This window comes from Drosophila miranda, chromosome XR (genome assembly GCF_003369915.1).
Source record: "Drosophila miranda strain MSH22 chromosome XR, D.miranda_PacBio2.1, whole genome shotgun sequence".
NCBI classification, from domain to species: domain Eukaryota; kingdom Metazoa; phylum Arthropoda; class Insecta; order Diptera; family Drosophilidae; genus Drosophila; species Drosophila miranda.
In genome coordinates, this window is record NC_046674.1 from 27,735,792 (window position 1) to 27,751,230 (window position 15,439).

General features: G+C 50.5%; 2 protein-coding genes across 2 annotated transcripts; both read right to left on the bottom strand.

Moving 5' to 3' along the window:
* Positions 1 to 6,421: 6,421 nt before the first annotated feature.
* Positions 6,422 to 7,179, bottom strand: LOC117186653 (transmembrane protein 170A-like). The gene has a single exon (XM_033387694.1). It carries the CDS (start codon positions 6,833 to 6,835, stop codon positions 6,443 to 6,445), a length of 393 nt encoding a protein of 130 aa, XP_033243585.1. The 5' UTR covers positions 6,836 to 7,179; the 3' UTR covers positions 6,422 to 6,442.
* Positions 7,180 to 12,109: 4,930 nt separating this feature from the next.
* On the bottom strand, positions 12,110 to 12,702 carry LOC117186721 (transmembrane protein 170A-like). The gene has a single exon (XM_033387837.1). The coding sequence runs from the start codon at positions 12,552 to 12,554 to the stop codon at positions 12,162 to 12,164; it is 393 nt and encodes a 130-aa protein (XP_033243728.1). The 5' UTR covers positions 12,555 to 12,702; the 3' UTR covers positions 12,110 to 12,161.
* Between the last annotated feature and the right edge of the window lie 2,737 nt (positions 12,703 to 15,439).

A 15,439-nucleotide genomic window follows, 5' to 3' on the forward strand; every position in this document is an offset into this window, starting at 1 on the left:
CTTATGGCGGTCTTCAGATCCTTCTTCGCCGCTTTGTAGGTCTCGCTGCTTCGGGCCAAGCGCGGTGTGCCTCTGGCTCGCTGGAGCAACCTTCTGGCCCGGTGGCAGGTTCTACGGAGAACCGCAATCGCTTCGCTCCACCAGAAAACTGGATCCTTGTGCTTCCGGAACGTCCCTCTCGGTAGCATGCTCTGGTCGCAGGCGCCTTCAAGTGCGTCCGCCAATTTGGTCGCCATATCGTTGGCTCCGTCTGCATCGTTTGCAGAGTAGCTCTCAAGGGCGCTTGCGAAGGCTTGGGCCCTCAGCGTGTCCTGGCGGTACGCCTTCCCATGCCGGAACGGGGTACCTCTCGATCGGGCAAGGGTGCCCAGGGTGCATAGTATGGCCTCGTGGTCGCTGGCAGTATATACGCCGCTGATCCTCCATCGGGCGTGCCGGGCCAGCGTGCTGCTGGCATAGGTGAGATCGATGATCGACCCTACACCTGCCCTGCTGAAAGTTTGTTGGGACCCTTCGTTCAAAAGGACGACGTCCAGAGAGGCAAAAGCCTCCAACACCGTGCGGCCCGTTTGTACGGGAGGACCACCATTCCAGGGCCCAGGCGTTGAAGTCGCCTCCGACTACGACGTTGTTCCGTCCTCGCAGATCGCAGCTCAGCTCGTCCATAATGCGGCTGAAAGTCTCCAGTGAGAGGCTGGGTGCCAGGTAGCAGCTGTAGAACCATATGCCGCCTACATACCCTCGGACGAACCCGTCTGCCGACTTGGTGTCGCGCAATTGTGGCGCGTCGACGCCACAGAGCCACAGGGCCGCTTTGCCAGTAAGGTCCGTGGCCCAATCGCTGCTGCTGCCCACCTTATGTGGTTCGCTGAGGAGTGCCACCTCAGAGCCAAGCTCGCGCACCGTCTGCGTCAGGAGATCCTGTGCGGCCCTGCAGTGATTCAGGTTGAGTTGAATCAACTGCATGTCGTCCTGGTTTTGCCGACCCCGCTTCGCGTGGCTGGGCAGTTTTTAGTGCCTGCCTGGTGCGTGACCTCCTTCTTTCCAGCTGCTGAGTAGATGAAGCACGCAGGCTCTTTTTTGCATTCGGCAACTTTGTGCCCTTTCTCCCCGCATTTGATGCAGCAGCCACTCCTGTCCACTGTACTCTTGCAGTTCCGTGCGATATGCCCGGGTTCCAGGCATCGGTAGCACCTTGGGAGTCCATCTCTTTCCCGGATCCTACATATGGTCCAGCCGATCCTCACCTTGCCGCCTTTCAGGACCGCTTGGCCCAGGGAGAAGGGCAAGCTGACCACCGCCAGCTGGGACTCCGCGTATCCGCGGCGCAGACTGCGGACTCTTACTCGACCCTCGTCAATGTTGAATTGGCGAGTTAGAGCGGCACAGATCTCCTGCTCCGTCGCGAGGGAGTCGATGTCCCGTATCTCCAATATGACCACCTTCGAGTCTTCCGTCATTGCGCGCACAGACGCTCCATCGCCGATATGTGTATATGTATGTGTGTATGAATATTCCCTGCAGTACGGGTCATCGATGACTCAAACATCTAATGTTTATTCTACCTATAATAAAAATCTTTCCTAATTCCTCTTCAAATGACTCGATTTGAATAGGAACATCTCCTCTTATAAAGGAAAAATTATCTGGCTTTCTATCTTTTAGGGAACTGTTCTGAATCTTTAAATTCTTGCCTACTAACAATACTGGTTCTTTACCGGGAGCAACGTACCTATCTTCGACTGTTTTTCCGAATATTTGTTCTAAGATATGTGTTGGCTTACGGACAAAATTTTTAAGAGTTTGCAAATAATTTTCAAATCGTAAGACGATCCTGAAATCGGGTTTCCGACTTTTACAGTCTCTCTTACGTGATGTAAGCCGGGAACATTGTAGGACATACTGTTTTCACCGAAAATAATAGGAAAGTTCTCAACAAACAGATTCAACATTTGTTGAGCATTTTCTATATTAGTTTCGCGCTGTTTTTGCGAGCAGAGTAGTCTATATGCACAGTGCAGCAATATAAACACATAGTACTACGCTTCATGTATTGTATCTTTAAGAGCTATAATCCCAGTATACAATAAGAATTGCCTAAACTCAGTGCTTTTCCAGTTCGGAAGCTTACAATGTTCTGGGCTTCCGAGCCAACTCCCTGGGTATATGACTTCGCATTGATGTTAATATTTCGGAAATCGTAACTTTGTTTTGTTTTGAAATTTTACTTTTTACTTTATTATAAAATATTCTTTCCAAAAATTTTCGCATTGCACCCAATTCTACAAGATGCATGCAATCTAGGGGAACTTGGGTTATCATTAGGACCCCAAGCTTTTCAAAAGCGGACTGAACCGTTAAATAATCACTGCTATGGTGCTTTAATTTCATTGGTAGCAAGGGGTTTTGCTACTTATATTTAAACTTAAATTTAAATAATAAAATAAAATAATGAAATTAAATAAGTAATTTACGGCTTGCCATGTATCATTATATCATAGATGTAATCGTACAATAATCGTTATCGTATCGTTATATCGAATCTCATTATCTTAAGCATTCAAACAAATATCGAACATACATGAGTGTTTGAGACATCCCTTAGAGCTGTGACTTCTATAAGAAAGGGGACATAAAACAAGAGACTACATCTAGGGCTTTAAATATTGCAAGGATATTGGATACTGAAGAACAGTTAAAGCATTGACAGAAATACAGGATACTTGTGAGACAAAGATACGTTTTCTCATGATATTGCTACAGGTCAAGTCTACTTCTGTCAGTGATGCCATAGTTCCATAAACTTCTGCATTGCAACAGGAAAACGTACTTTTGCACATCATAAAATCAGAAATAGGAATCACAAAAACCATTTAATCACAACTCTAAGCAACTCTAACAAGTGGGCATTGCGTTGAACTTTTTTCCGGTGTGGAGGCACTTTCCAGACCCACTGTAGGCGCACATGAACGTGTGAAATGTGATTAGCTGGCTAGCGTTGAGCTTAAAGACTAAAGGCGAGAATCTTTCACTGCTGCGGATGCTGCAACTGTTGAGGCGGTGGCTGCTGATGTGTGGCTGGTGGTGGCGGTGACGGCAGTGCCACAGAGGGTGGCGGCGGAGGTAGCGCCACCGATCGCATGTGCTGCATATGGGCCTGCGATGCCATGTGCTGGAACATGTTGCAGTGCTGCTGCTGCTGCTGGTGGGCAGTGAAGTGGTGCTGCTGTGGCTGGGCGGGATTCACATCGGGCGCTGTCTGCAGTATGATCTCCGGCTCCAGGTTGAGAGCCATATCCTGATCCTGATCGTCCTACGCGTGCTGCTGGCCCCGTAGCGATGCCAGATCCATACAAATTATTGGATCTAGTTTGTTGGGCTATTCTGAATGGGAGCACATAAACAAGAACTTTATTCGTAGGCTTCGTGTGTGGAATAGATGAATTCTCTTGTACATATCTGTTAATTTATCGCTAAAATAACCTAAAGCAAAAAAACCACAGCATTTTTTATTCCACGGGTCTTTGCCTAATTTTAAGTGTATTTATTTTCAGTTTTAGCCATTTTTGCGATTTATTTTTTAATCTAGCTCTGAATTTCTGGCAGCACTGCTCGTGTAGAGGAGTTCTGCTTCCATGATTGTGTGTGTGCACTGCGCAGCGACAAAAAGGTATAAATACCGCAGTCCTAGAGGAACTGAGCCCTTGTTTCTTTTTTCCTTCGTGGCAAGCACATCGTGAACTTGGACGTACATATACATATTATATTTTTTTGTTTCTGATCTTAAGTAAACGAAATATAGGAACGTAAATATACGTGTCGGAATTAAACGTTGGGTAAAGAACAAACTTTTTCGGCGTTTTTTTTTATACCCGGTACTCGAAGAGTATAGGGGTATATTAGATTTGTGGTGAAAATGGATGTGTGTAACGTCCAGAAGGAATCGTTTTCGACCCCATAAAGTATATATATTCTTGATCAGCATCAAAAGCCGAGTCGATTGAGCCCTGTCTGTCTGTCCGTCTGTATTGTATATTTCTGTATAATCAATTAGAGCTACTTATAGTTTAAACACAATTGCTTTGCTCATTGTTGCCTGATATATGTGTATATAGTATGTATCCATGGATGCAGATCCCAAAAACAACAAAATCCTGTAATGATAGTTACAAAGCGCGAAAATTGAGCAAATTACACAAAGCACTTGACTTTACACACCTATAAAATAAAACTAGTATACCATTACGCTTAGAGAAGACAGACGGGGAAACGGGAGCAAACCATTTACAATATAGGGACACAGTTCTGAAGAAGAAGAAGCTGCCTTATTGGCTAGATAATACCGCGAGTAGAAAGCATGCCAGGCCACGGGGAGGGAGGATAACCGGGGAGGATAATAAATTATGTAAAACTTTACACGGTTCACAAATCTATACATTGCTACTTAACTTAAATGAACGACTTGGATAATTGTCACTTGTTATGCATATATGTGTATGTGTTTTTTTTTTTTTTCTGTATTAACTCTTAGTTTTATTAAATTTTATAAGCCTGGGACTTAACTATAGCTAGACAGGGAGCTGTATTGAGTTGGAGAGACCGGCAGGAAGTTCCGGGTCTCTGCGGGACGGCCGCAAAGCAATGCTTCGCAGGGACCATGGTTCCTCCTAGCCACTCTCGTTCCTTCGGCGCTCGCACCTACGCAGCTCCTTCATGGCGCCGGCTGCAAAGTTGCTCAAGGCCGACCATACCATGGGGTCTTCCACAATCGCCTCGATCAAGTTGTTCGGCGTGAGCGGCCCGCCACAACTCCTCCCTAATAAGTGAGAAGCGCCCACATTGAAAAATGATGTGCTCAGCGTCTTCAGTGGCGTCGCCACACCACGAGCAGTTCGGCGAGTCCTCGTGGCCGAACCTCCAAAGGTAATGGCTGAAGCAGCCGTGTCCGCTCAGAAGCTGTGTGGAATGGAAATTGACCGCACCGTGTCGCCTGCCGATCCAATATCGGACATCCGGAATCAGGCGGTTCGTCCACCGTCCGTTATCAGAGCCGTCCCAGCGGCTTTGCCATGCTCTGAGGCTTCCTTCACGGGCCTGCTTGCGCGCGTCTCTCCTTGCCGCGCCGGCCCGGATGGCTTCGGCCACGGCCCTCTCCTCAAGCACCAGAAGGTCGATAGGTAGGACACCCGCCAGTACTAGGGCAGCGTCGTCGGATATGGTCCGAAAGCCGCAGCAGATCCGGAGCGCGCAGAGGCGATGAGTGGCTTTTACGCCCCTAGCGTAGCTGGCAACTTTAATGCCATCCGCCCATACGTCTGCTGCGTAGGTCATGGCTGAGCGCACTACGCTGGTCAGCAGAATCCTCCTCTCCTGCTTCGGGCCACGGGTGTTCAGCAGTATTCGGAACAGCGCCCGACTCGTGTTTGCCGCTTTCTCCTGGACGTAGCATAGGTGTTCACGGAAACTGAGCCTGGTGTCGATCATCACGCCCAGATACCGAATGGCTCGTTTCGACGATAGTCTCTGGTCGCCAACCCTGATGTGAGCGGTCTCCACAGTCGAACGGGTGCTCACCAATACTGCCTCGGTTTTGTGAGCGGCTAGCTCTAGTCCCGCAGAACGGAGCCAGTCTGCAATCAGCTGGATTGCGGTGTCGCAATCTGCTTCGACGACGTCCAGGTGCTTGGCTACCACCGTCAGGGCGACATCATCTGCGTAGCAGGTTAGCTGACATCCGCCTGGAAGTGCTAATTTCATGACTCCTGCCTGCCGTTATGCCGTGAGTCTGCGCGCCGGCCGCCGTATTATACTCCAGCAGTCTCCCCTCGAAGTAGCTCCTTACGATTGCCTGAAGGTATTGGGGTACACCGCGCCGGTTAAGTGAGTCCAGGATGCACTCCCACTTCACCGTATTGAAGGCGTTCCTGATGTCTAGGGTGACAACCAGGCAGTATTCCTTCTTGCCGCCCTTCCATCGAGTTCCCTCCACTGCCTTGGAGGCTATGTCGACTACCCTGCCTATGGCGTCCACCGTTGACCTCCCACTCCTGAAGCCGTATTGGTTTGGTGAAAGTCCCCCAGCATCCTCGACGGCGTTGTCCAGTCTTCTACGGATTATCTGTTCCAGAGTCTTCCCCAGCGAGTCGATTAAGCAAATCGGTCGAAACGAGGAGGGATTGTGTATTCGGCTGGTATCGTATGTACAATTAGAGTAAATATTACAAGTAAGAGCTAAATATTTTACATTATTCCTCTGGTCGTATATAGTATATGTATATTTAAAAATCACAATATTCTTATACGCATATCTATGAATTTTTATATTTGTTGTCGAGCATCTTTCAAGATGCTCTGCGAAAAACGAATAAAAAAAGTATGATAATGATTAAAAAAAAAAAATAGCAAGCGACGAACCTTCTATAATGAAATTTCAGACCATAATCTAGAGCGTGGCCAAGATTCGGGTGAAGCCCAGGCACGCCGAGATTATAGTCTGTCCAAGACCCCAGACCATTGCATAAATAGGCGACATGGGCAGGCTGGAAGCGCGATGCACAAATGCAATTACCGCACTGCTAATGATCCCACTAGAAGCCGGGGACAAGAATCCCATGACCAGAATTAGTATGGAGAAGAATCGACCGAATTTATGCTTTCGAAGCGTGACAAACGCCACGAGGGCGGCACAGGTGTGGATAAAAATGGATGAGAAGAGGGCCCACAGAAATAAGTGGTACCACATTTCGCGAAATGTGTTTAGTCGAGCCTGTGAGCGGAGTCCCATGACATCGGCGATGGTGTCCAGCTCATCGGTGTCATATGCTTCGGAAAACATGGCGATGCGCAATTTTCACCTTAAGTTTTGGAAGAATATCGGACTTGCTACTAATTACGTTGCTAATTATTGCTTTTCCGTTCCTCTGAGTTGGTCATTTGTGTGCTCTGCTGATTGATTTCTCCTCCGACACGGTCCGAGGGGGATTGTTCATGTCAATGGTGCTATCAAGTGAAGTTCGTAGACCAGGTGGATCATGCTTTAGTTCTGTTGACCTTTTGGCAGACTCGTACGATACTCACGCCCACACATGTGGCCACCTCACCCTCATTAGCTTGATTGTTGCTGTTGGCCGGAATGCACTTTCTGTGTTACTTGATTACATTAATATTTTTGCTGTTTCCTTTTTGTAAAGTTTTCTTTTGTTTCATTTTTTATTTTCGTAGCAATCGATTTGGCATTCAATACGCCCATTCAATAAGCGACTTGCTTGCGGCAGTGAATCTTCAAGTCATAATTTTTGGCCAGCCCTTTAGGATGGGGGCATGTGTGCCGTTCAATATTGTCCAAATAAAACACTGACATTGTCCGGCTTTCCTGGCTTTGGCAATAGCACCAGGTGTTGCAACTTCCACTGCGGCGGAAATAGACCTTCCCGCAGGCACTGCGTGAATGCCTTAGCAAACTCGTGAGGGTTGTATTTCCATCGCCAGTTTTACCGCACGGTTGGGGATTCCATCAGGGCCTGGAGCCTTCTTGGCCTTTAAGCTTTGGGCCAGGGCGACGATTTCGTCCTCCGTGACAGGTTCGACCGAATATGCAGGCTGGTGTGCGACGGCACTGATGGCAAGACCGTGAGCCCCGGATGGGAACAATGCCTCAACAATCGTCCGCAACTGGTCAATCGTCGCTTCATTACCGTCTTGTAGGCACGTCCCCACGGATCCTTCTCGGCTGAGTCGCAAAGCTGCAGGAAGCACTCCCTCTTGCTCTCCTTGATAGCGTTCTTTGGCGCTTTTCTAGCTCCGCAGTACTCCGCCTGTAGCCTTGGCCAGCTAGTGCCACTCCTTCTGCGAGCCCGTTGATATCGCCTTCTAGCTGACAGGCAAGTGCGTCTGGCCTCCTGGATCTCGTCGTTCCACCAATAGGTCGGCGATTGCTTACCCTTGAATGGCCTCTTGCGACTCATACTGGCATCGCATGCGAGCAGTAGGGACTCCAAAAGCTGGTTGACCATCTGTTGAGCTGAGCCTCCGACCTCCATATGCCTCAGCGCCTCCAAGAACCTAGGAATCCGCATTGATTCGGGATTGTAGGCTGCCCTCCGGCTTGTCTGCGTTGCCCTGGTCAGTCTGCAACCACCTTCTCCGCCTATCGAGAACACCACTGCCTCGTGATCGCTGGCCGTATAGTGGTTCCCCAGGCGCCAGGTGGACAGAGGGGAAAGGCTACTAGAGGCGAATGTAAGGTCGATGACTGACCCAGAGCCACCCCTGTTGAAGGTATTCGCGGTCCCCTGATTCAACAATACTACGTCCAGCGCAGCGAAGGCCTCAAGCAGTGCGTGTCCCTTGTATCTGGCGTCTGAGCTGCTGCTTCTGGAGATGTCGCTGCCCCACTCCTGGGCCCAAGCATTGAAGTCGCCAGCAATCACATTTGGTTTGTGGTGCCTGGCGTCGTCGGCCAATTCGTCCATCGCCGCAGCAAAGCTATGAGCTATCCATAAGTTCCCCAGTTTTGCCCTGACGAAATGTCGGAACTCAACGCACACTGAGGGCCGCAGAGGAGGCTTACCGCAAGCCCATATTGCTGCTTTGCCTGAGGAGCTGTGGACCCAGAATCCATCCTCGGGGGAAATGTAGGGTTCGCTAATTATGGCAACGTCCGATCTCATTTCACGCACCGACTGAGAGAGCAGATCCGTGGCAGCCTCGCAATTGTTTAGGTTTATTTGGTAAAACCTAACCATGTCCAGCGTATTGACTTGCCTTCTCTTTGGGTGCCATGGGGCACCTGTGGCTACCAGCTACGTGTGTGTGGTGCTTGCCCTTTCCGACACAAAGGAAGAATTTTGGCTCATTGTGGCAGTCGCTTACCTTGTGCTCCGCAGACCCGCAGCGGAAGCACCACCCGCTTCTGTCCAAAGAGCTTTTGCAATTTAGTGCAACGTGGCCGATCTCAAGGCACCTGAAGCACTTTAACGGCAGGTTTCGCTCCCGTATGCGGCAGACGGACCATGCCACTTTGACCTTTCCAACGGATAGCGCCTTCGTCGCAAACTCTTAATGGCGTCCGCATCGAGAGTAATCCCCATTTGCTCGCTGAAGGCCTTCCTCACGTCCTCCGTGGTAGCCATCTCATCCAAGTCGAGAATCTCTAGCCTCGTCTGCTGGGTGAGTGAGTGCTCGCGCCTCCACCTTGCATCCTAGGACAGTGCCTATGTCCTCGCGAAGCAGCTGCGCGGTATCCTTCGAGGCGTCTTTGAGCTCCAATAGAAGAGCACCTTTGGCTGTGCGCTTCACTCTGCTCACACTCTCGCCAACCTTCTTCATCTTCCCGCTCTGGTTGCGGGTGACGAGGTTAAGGATCTCCGCGTAAGTCATTTCCCCTTTTGGCTCGATGATAATGACATCCGGACGGGGCCTTGGCTTCCGGGCGTGCGCTCTGCTCTTCACCTTCTCCCATTCACCTTTGGTAGGTGCAGCTGTTTCGGTCTTCCTTGCCGGTTGTTCGTGGGACTGCAACGTGGGATGGCCACTCATATTGTTTCTCCGCTTCGGCGAGCTCCTCGTCGGCTTGTCCAGTTTCCTTTTCGACGCATCGTGTTGAGGGGAGCACTGCGTCTCCTGACCCTCTCCTTCCTCTGAAACTTTGCGTCGAAGCTGTGAAGCGCGGACTTTTGCATCCTCACCACGTTCTGCGCCAACTCTTTCATCTCCTTGTTGAGATAACGGGCGTCCCTCAGCATCTTCGATAATTCCGTAGACTTTTCTAGACTTTTCTACCAGCGAAGCCAGGATCGCCCGCAGATCTCCGTCGGCCTTTGGTCCTGTACCGCTTTTGTCTGTGGAAGCACTGCTGAAGTCAAAGGGATTGACAGGGACTTCTGCTGGTGCAGACACAGTCAGTGCTGGCAGCACTCTAAGGGGCGCCTTAAGTGGAGTTCCGGTACCAAGGCTTAGCTGGGCCGGCTTCTCAACTGCCTGCTCCCTGGGCCAAATGCCTCGGGGCGTCTGCCACTGTGGTGGGGAACGCTGCAGGCTAGTTCTCCTCTCAAAGACCCGCTTTTCCTCCTCCTCCATTCTTCCTGTTTGTAATTGCCAAATACTCGAATTTGAAATTTGAAATTTAAAATTAGATAGAGATAGAGAAATGCGCCAAAACCAACGATCACCCCCTCTGGCCTATCTGCTCGTCTGCGTTTGCCCCTGCAACCAACTGGGAAGTCTCCGTCGCCAGCCACCATGCGCAGTGAGTACGGGACGCTGAAAGCCTGACTTGAACCGTCTTCTGTTTTGATTCCAGGCGTGATACGGATTTTGTTTGTAGAAAACTCGGAGCTCGCTTGCAAACACGACCGCACTTGGAAACTCAAACTGTGAAACTCCTGTCTGTCCGTCCGTCCGTCTGTCCGTCCCCTTCAGCGCCTAGTGCTCAAATGCTATAAGAGCTAGAGCAACGACATTTTATATCCGGACTTTTGTGGTATGTCACTGTTACAAAAATATTTCAAAACTTTGCCCCGCCCCCACAAAAGGCGAAAATCTGTGGCATCCACAATATTGCACATTCGAGAAAACTAAAAACGCAGAATCATAGATAACGACCATATCTATCCGATTGCTGAATCTGGATCAGATCATATAATTTTTATAGCCAAAAGGAACAAATCAATAGTATCGGGTATAACTGTAGAGTTGCGGTGTCCGCAGCAACTCACAACGTTCCCCCTCGTTTGTAATGTTTTTGAAAAAATTAATAAATAGCCTCAGAGCCGTCCCAGCGGCTTTGCCATGCTCTGAGGCTTCCTTCACGGGCCTGCTTGCGCGCGTCTCTCCTTGCCGCGCCGGCCCGGATGGCTTCGGCCACGGCCCTCTCCTCAAGCACCAGAAGGTCGATAGGTAGGACACCCGCCAGTACTAGGGCAGCGTCGTCGGATATGGTCCGAAAGCCGCAGCAGATCCGGAGCGCGCAGAGGCGATGAGTGGCTTTTACGCCCCTAGCGTAGCTGGCAACTTTAATGCCATCCGCCCATACGTCTGCTGCGTAGGTCATGGCTGAGCGCACTACGCTGGTCAGCAGAATCCTCCTCTCCTGCTTCGGGCCACGGGTGTTCAGCAGTATTCGGAACAGCGCCCGACTCGTGTTTGCCGCTTTCTCCTGGACGTAGCATAGGTGTTCACGGAAACTGAGCCTGGTGTCGATCATCACGCCCAGATACCGAATGGCTCGTTTCGACGATAGTCTCTGGTCGCCAACCCTGATGTGAGCGGTCTCCACAGTCGAACGGGTGCTCACCAATACTGCCTCGGTTTTATGAGCGGCTAGCTCTAGTCCCGCAGAACGGAGCCAGTCTGCAATCAGCTGGATTGCGGTGTCGCAATCTGCTTCGACGACGTCCAGGTGCTTGGCTACCACCGTCAGGGCGACATCATCTGCGTAGCAGGTTAGCTGACATCCGCCTGGAAGTGCTTATTTCATGACTCCTGCCTGCCGTTATGCCGTGAGTCTGCGCGCCGGCCGCCGTATTATACTCCAGCAGTCTCCCCTCGAAGTAGCTCCTTACGATTGCCTGAAGGTATTGGGGTACACCGCGCCGGTTAAGTGAGTCCAGGATGCACTCCCACTTCACCGTATTGAAGGCGTTCCTGATGTCTAGGGTGACAATCAGGCAGTATTCCTTCTTGCCGCCCTTCCATCGAGTTCCCTCCACTGCCTTGGAGGCTATGTCGACTACCCTGCCTATGGCGTCCACCGTTGACCTCCCACTCCTGAAGCCGTATTGGTTTGGTGAAAGTCCCCCAGCATCCTCGACGGCGTTGTCCAGTCTTCTACGGATTATCTGTTCCAGAGTCTTCCCCAGCGAGTCGATTAAGCAAATCGGTCGAAACGAGGAGGGATTGTGTATTCGGCTGGTATCGTATGTACAATTAGAGTAAATATTACAAGTAAGAGCTAAATATTTTACATTATTCCTCTGGTCGTATATAGTATATGTATATTTAAAAATCACAATATTCTTATACGCATATCTATGAATTTTTATATTTGTTGTCGAGCATCATTCAAGATGTTCTGCGAAAAACGAATAAAAAAAGTATGATAATGATTAAAAAAAAAAAATAGCAAGCGACGAACGTTCTATAATGAAATTTCAGACCATAATCTAGAGCGTGGCCAAGATTCGGGTGAAGCCCAGGCACGCCGAGATTATAGTCTGTCCAAGACCCCAGACCATTGCATAAATAGGCGACATGGGCAGGCTGGAAGCGCGATGCACAAATGCAATTACCGCACTGCTAATGATCCCACTAGAAGCCGGGGACAAGAATCCCATGACCAGAATTAGTATGGAGAAGAATCGACCGAATTTATGCTTTCGAAGCGTGACAAACGCCACGAGGGCGGCACAGGTGTGGATAAAAATGGATGAGAAGAGGGCCCACAGAAATAAGTGGTACCACATTTCGCGAAATGTGTTTAGTCGAGCCTGTGAGCGGAGTCCCATGACATCGGCGATGGTGTCCAGCTCATCGGTGTCATATGCTTCGGAAAACATGGCGATGCGCAATTTTCACCTTAAGTTTTGGAAGAATATCGGACTTGCTACTAATTACGTTGCTAATTATTGCTTTTCCGTTCCTCTGAGTTGGTCATTTGTGTGCTCTGCTGATTGATTTCTCCTCCGACACGGTCCGAGGGGATTGTTCATGTCAATGGTGCTATCAAGTGAAGTTCGTAGACCAGGTGGATCATGCTTTAGTTCTGTTGACCTTTGGGCAGACTCGTACGATACTCACGCCCACACATGTGGCCACCTCACCCTCATTAGCTTGATTGTTGCTGTTGGCCGGAATGCACTTTCTGTGTTACTTGATTACATTAATATTTTTGCTGTTTCCTTTTTGTAAAGTTTTCTTTTGTTTCATTTTTTATTTTCGTAGCAATCGATTTGGCATTCAATACGCCCATTCAATAAGCGACTTGCTTGCGGCAGTGAATCTTCAAGTCATAATTTTTGGCCAGCCCTTTAGGATGGGGGCATGTGTGCCGTTCAATATTGTCCAAATAAAACACTGACATTGTCCGGCTTTCCTGGCTTTGGCAATAGCACCAGGTGTTGCAACTTCCACTGCGGCGGAAATAGACCTTCCCGCAGGCACTGCGTGAATGCCTTAGCAAACTCGTGAGGGTTGTATGCCATCGCCAGTTTTACCGCACGGTTGGGGATTCCATCAGGGCCTGGAGCCTTCTTGGCCTTTAAGCTTTGGGCCAGGGCGACGATTTCGTCCTCCGTGACAGGTTCGACCGAATATGCAGGCTGGTGTGCGACGGCACTGATGGCAAGACCGTGAGCCCCGGATGGGAACAATGCCTCAACAATCGTCCGCAACTGGTCAATCGTCGCTTCATTACCGTCTTGTAGGCACGTCCCCACGGATCCTTCTCGGCTGAGTCGCAAAGCTGCAGGAAGCACTCCCTCTTGCTCTCCTTGATAGCGTTCTTTGGCGCTTTTCTAGCTCCGCAGTACTCCGCCTGTAGCCTTGGCCAGCTAGTGCCACTCCTTCTGCGAGCCCGTTGATATCGCCTTCTAGCTGACAGGCAAGTGCGTCTGGCCTCCTGGATCTCGTCGTTCCACCAATAGGTCGGCGATTGCTTACCCTTGAATGGCCTCTTGCGACTCATACTGGCATCGCATGCGAGCAGTAGGGACTCCAAAAGCTGGTTGACCATCTGTTGAGCTGAGCCTCCGCCCTCCATATGCCTCAGCGCCTCCAAGAACCTAGGAATCCGCATTGATTCGGGATTGTAGGCTGCTATCCGGCTTGTCTGCGTTGCCCTGGTCAGTCTGCAACCACCTTCTCCGCCTATCGAGAACACCACTGCCTCGTGATCGCTGGCCGTATAGTGGTTCCCCAGGCGCCAGGTGGACAGAGGGGAAAGGCTACTAGAGGCGAATGTAAGGTCGATGACTGACCCAGAGCCACCCCTGTTGAAGGTATTCGCGGTCCCCTGATTCAACAATACTACGTCCAGCGCAGCGAAGGCCTCAAGCAGTGCGTGTCCCTTGTATCTGGCGTCTGAGCTGCTGCTTCTGGAGATGTCGCTGCCCCACTCCTGGGCCCAAGCATTGAAGTCGCCAGCAATCACATTTGGTTTGTGGTGCCTGGCGTCGTCGGCCAATTCGTCCATCGCCGCAGCAAAGCTATGAGCTATCCATAAGTTCCCCAGTTTTGCCCTGACGAAATGTCGGAACTCAACGCACACTGAGGGCCGCAGAGGAGGCTTACCGCAAGCCCATATTGCTGCTTTGCCTGAGGAGCTTTGGACCCAGAATCCATCCTCGGGGAAATGTAGGGTTCGCTAATTATGGCAACGTCCGATCTCATTTCACGCACCGACTGAGAGAGCAGATCCGTGGCAGCCTCGCAATTGTTTAGGTTTATTTGGTAAAACCTAACCATGTCCAGCGTATTGACTTGCCTTCTCTTTGGGTGCCATGGGGCACCTGTGGCTACCAGCTACGTGTGTGTGGTGCTTGCCCTTTCCGACACAAAGGAAGAATTTTGCCTCATTGTGGCAGTCGCTTACCTTGTGCTCCGCAGACCCGCAGCGGAAGCACCACCCGCTTCTGTCCAAAGAGCTTTTGCAATTTAGTGCAACGTGGCCGATCTCAAGGCACCTGAAGCACTTTAACGGCAGGTTTCGCTCCCGTATGCGGCAGACGGACCATGCCACTTTGACCTTTCCAACGGATAGCGCCTTCGTCGCAAACTCTTAATGGCGTCCGCATCGAGAGTAATCCCCATTTGCTCGCTGAAGGCCTTCCTCACGTCCTCCGTGGTAGCCATCTCATCCAAGTCGAGAATCTCTAGCCTCGTCTGCTGGGTGAGTGAGTGCTCGCGCCTCCACCTTGCCTCCTAGGACAGTGCCTATGTCCTCGCGAAGCAGCTGCGCGGTATCCTTCGAGGCGTCTTTGAGCTCCAATAGAAGAGCACCTTTGGCTGTGCGCTTCACTCTGCTCACACTCTCGCCAACCTTCTTCATCTTCCCGCTCTGGTTACGGGTGACGAGGTTAAGGATCTCCGCGTAAGTCATTTCCCCTTTTGGCTCGATGATAATGACATCCGGACGGGGCCTTGGCTTCCGGGCGTGCGCTCTGCTCTTCACCTTCTCCCATTCACCTTTGGTAGGTGCAGCTGTTTCGGTCTTCCTTGCCGGTTGTTCGTGGGACTGCAACGTGGGATGGCCACTCATATTGTTTCTCCGCTTCGGCGAGCTCCTCGTCGGCTTGTCCAGTTTCCTTTTCGACGCATCGTGTTGAGGGGAGCACTGCGTCTCCTGACCCTCTCCTTCCTCTGAAACTTTGCGTCGAAGCTGTGAAGCGCGGACTTTTGCATCCTCACCACGTTCTGCGCCAACTCTTTCATCTCCTTGTTGAGA

What these genes read in the sequence shown, in the direction of transcription:
- LOC117186653 (XM_033387694.1), bottom strand. Translation starts at nt 6,835, where the DNA reads ATGTTTTCCGAAGCATATGACACCGATGAGCTGGACACCATCGCCGAT.
- LOC117186721 (XM_033387837.1), bottom strand. Translation starts at nt 12,554, where the DNA reads ATGTTTTCCGAAGCATATGACACCGATGAGCTGGACACCATCGCCGAT.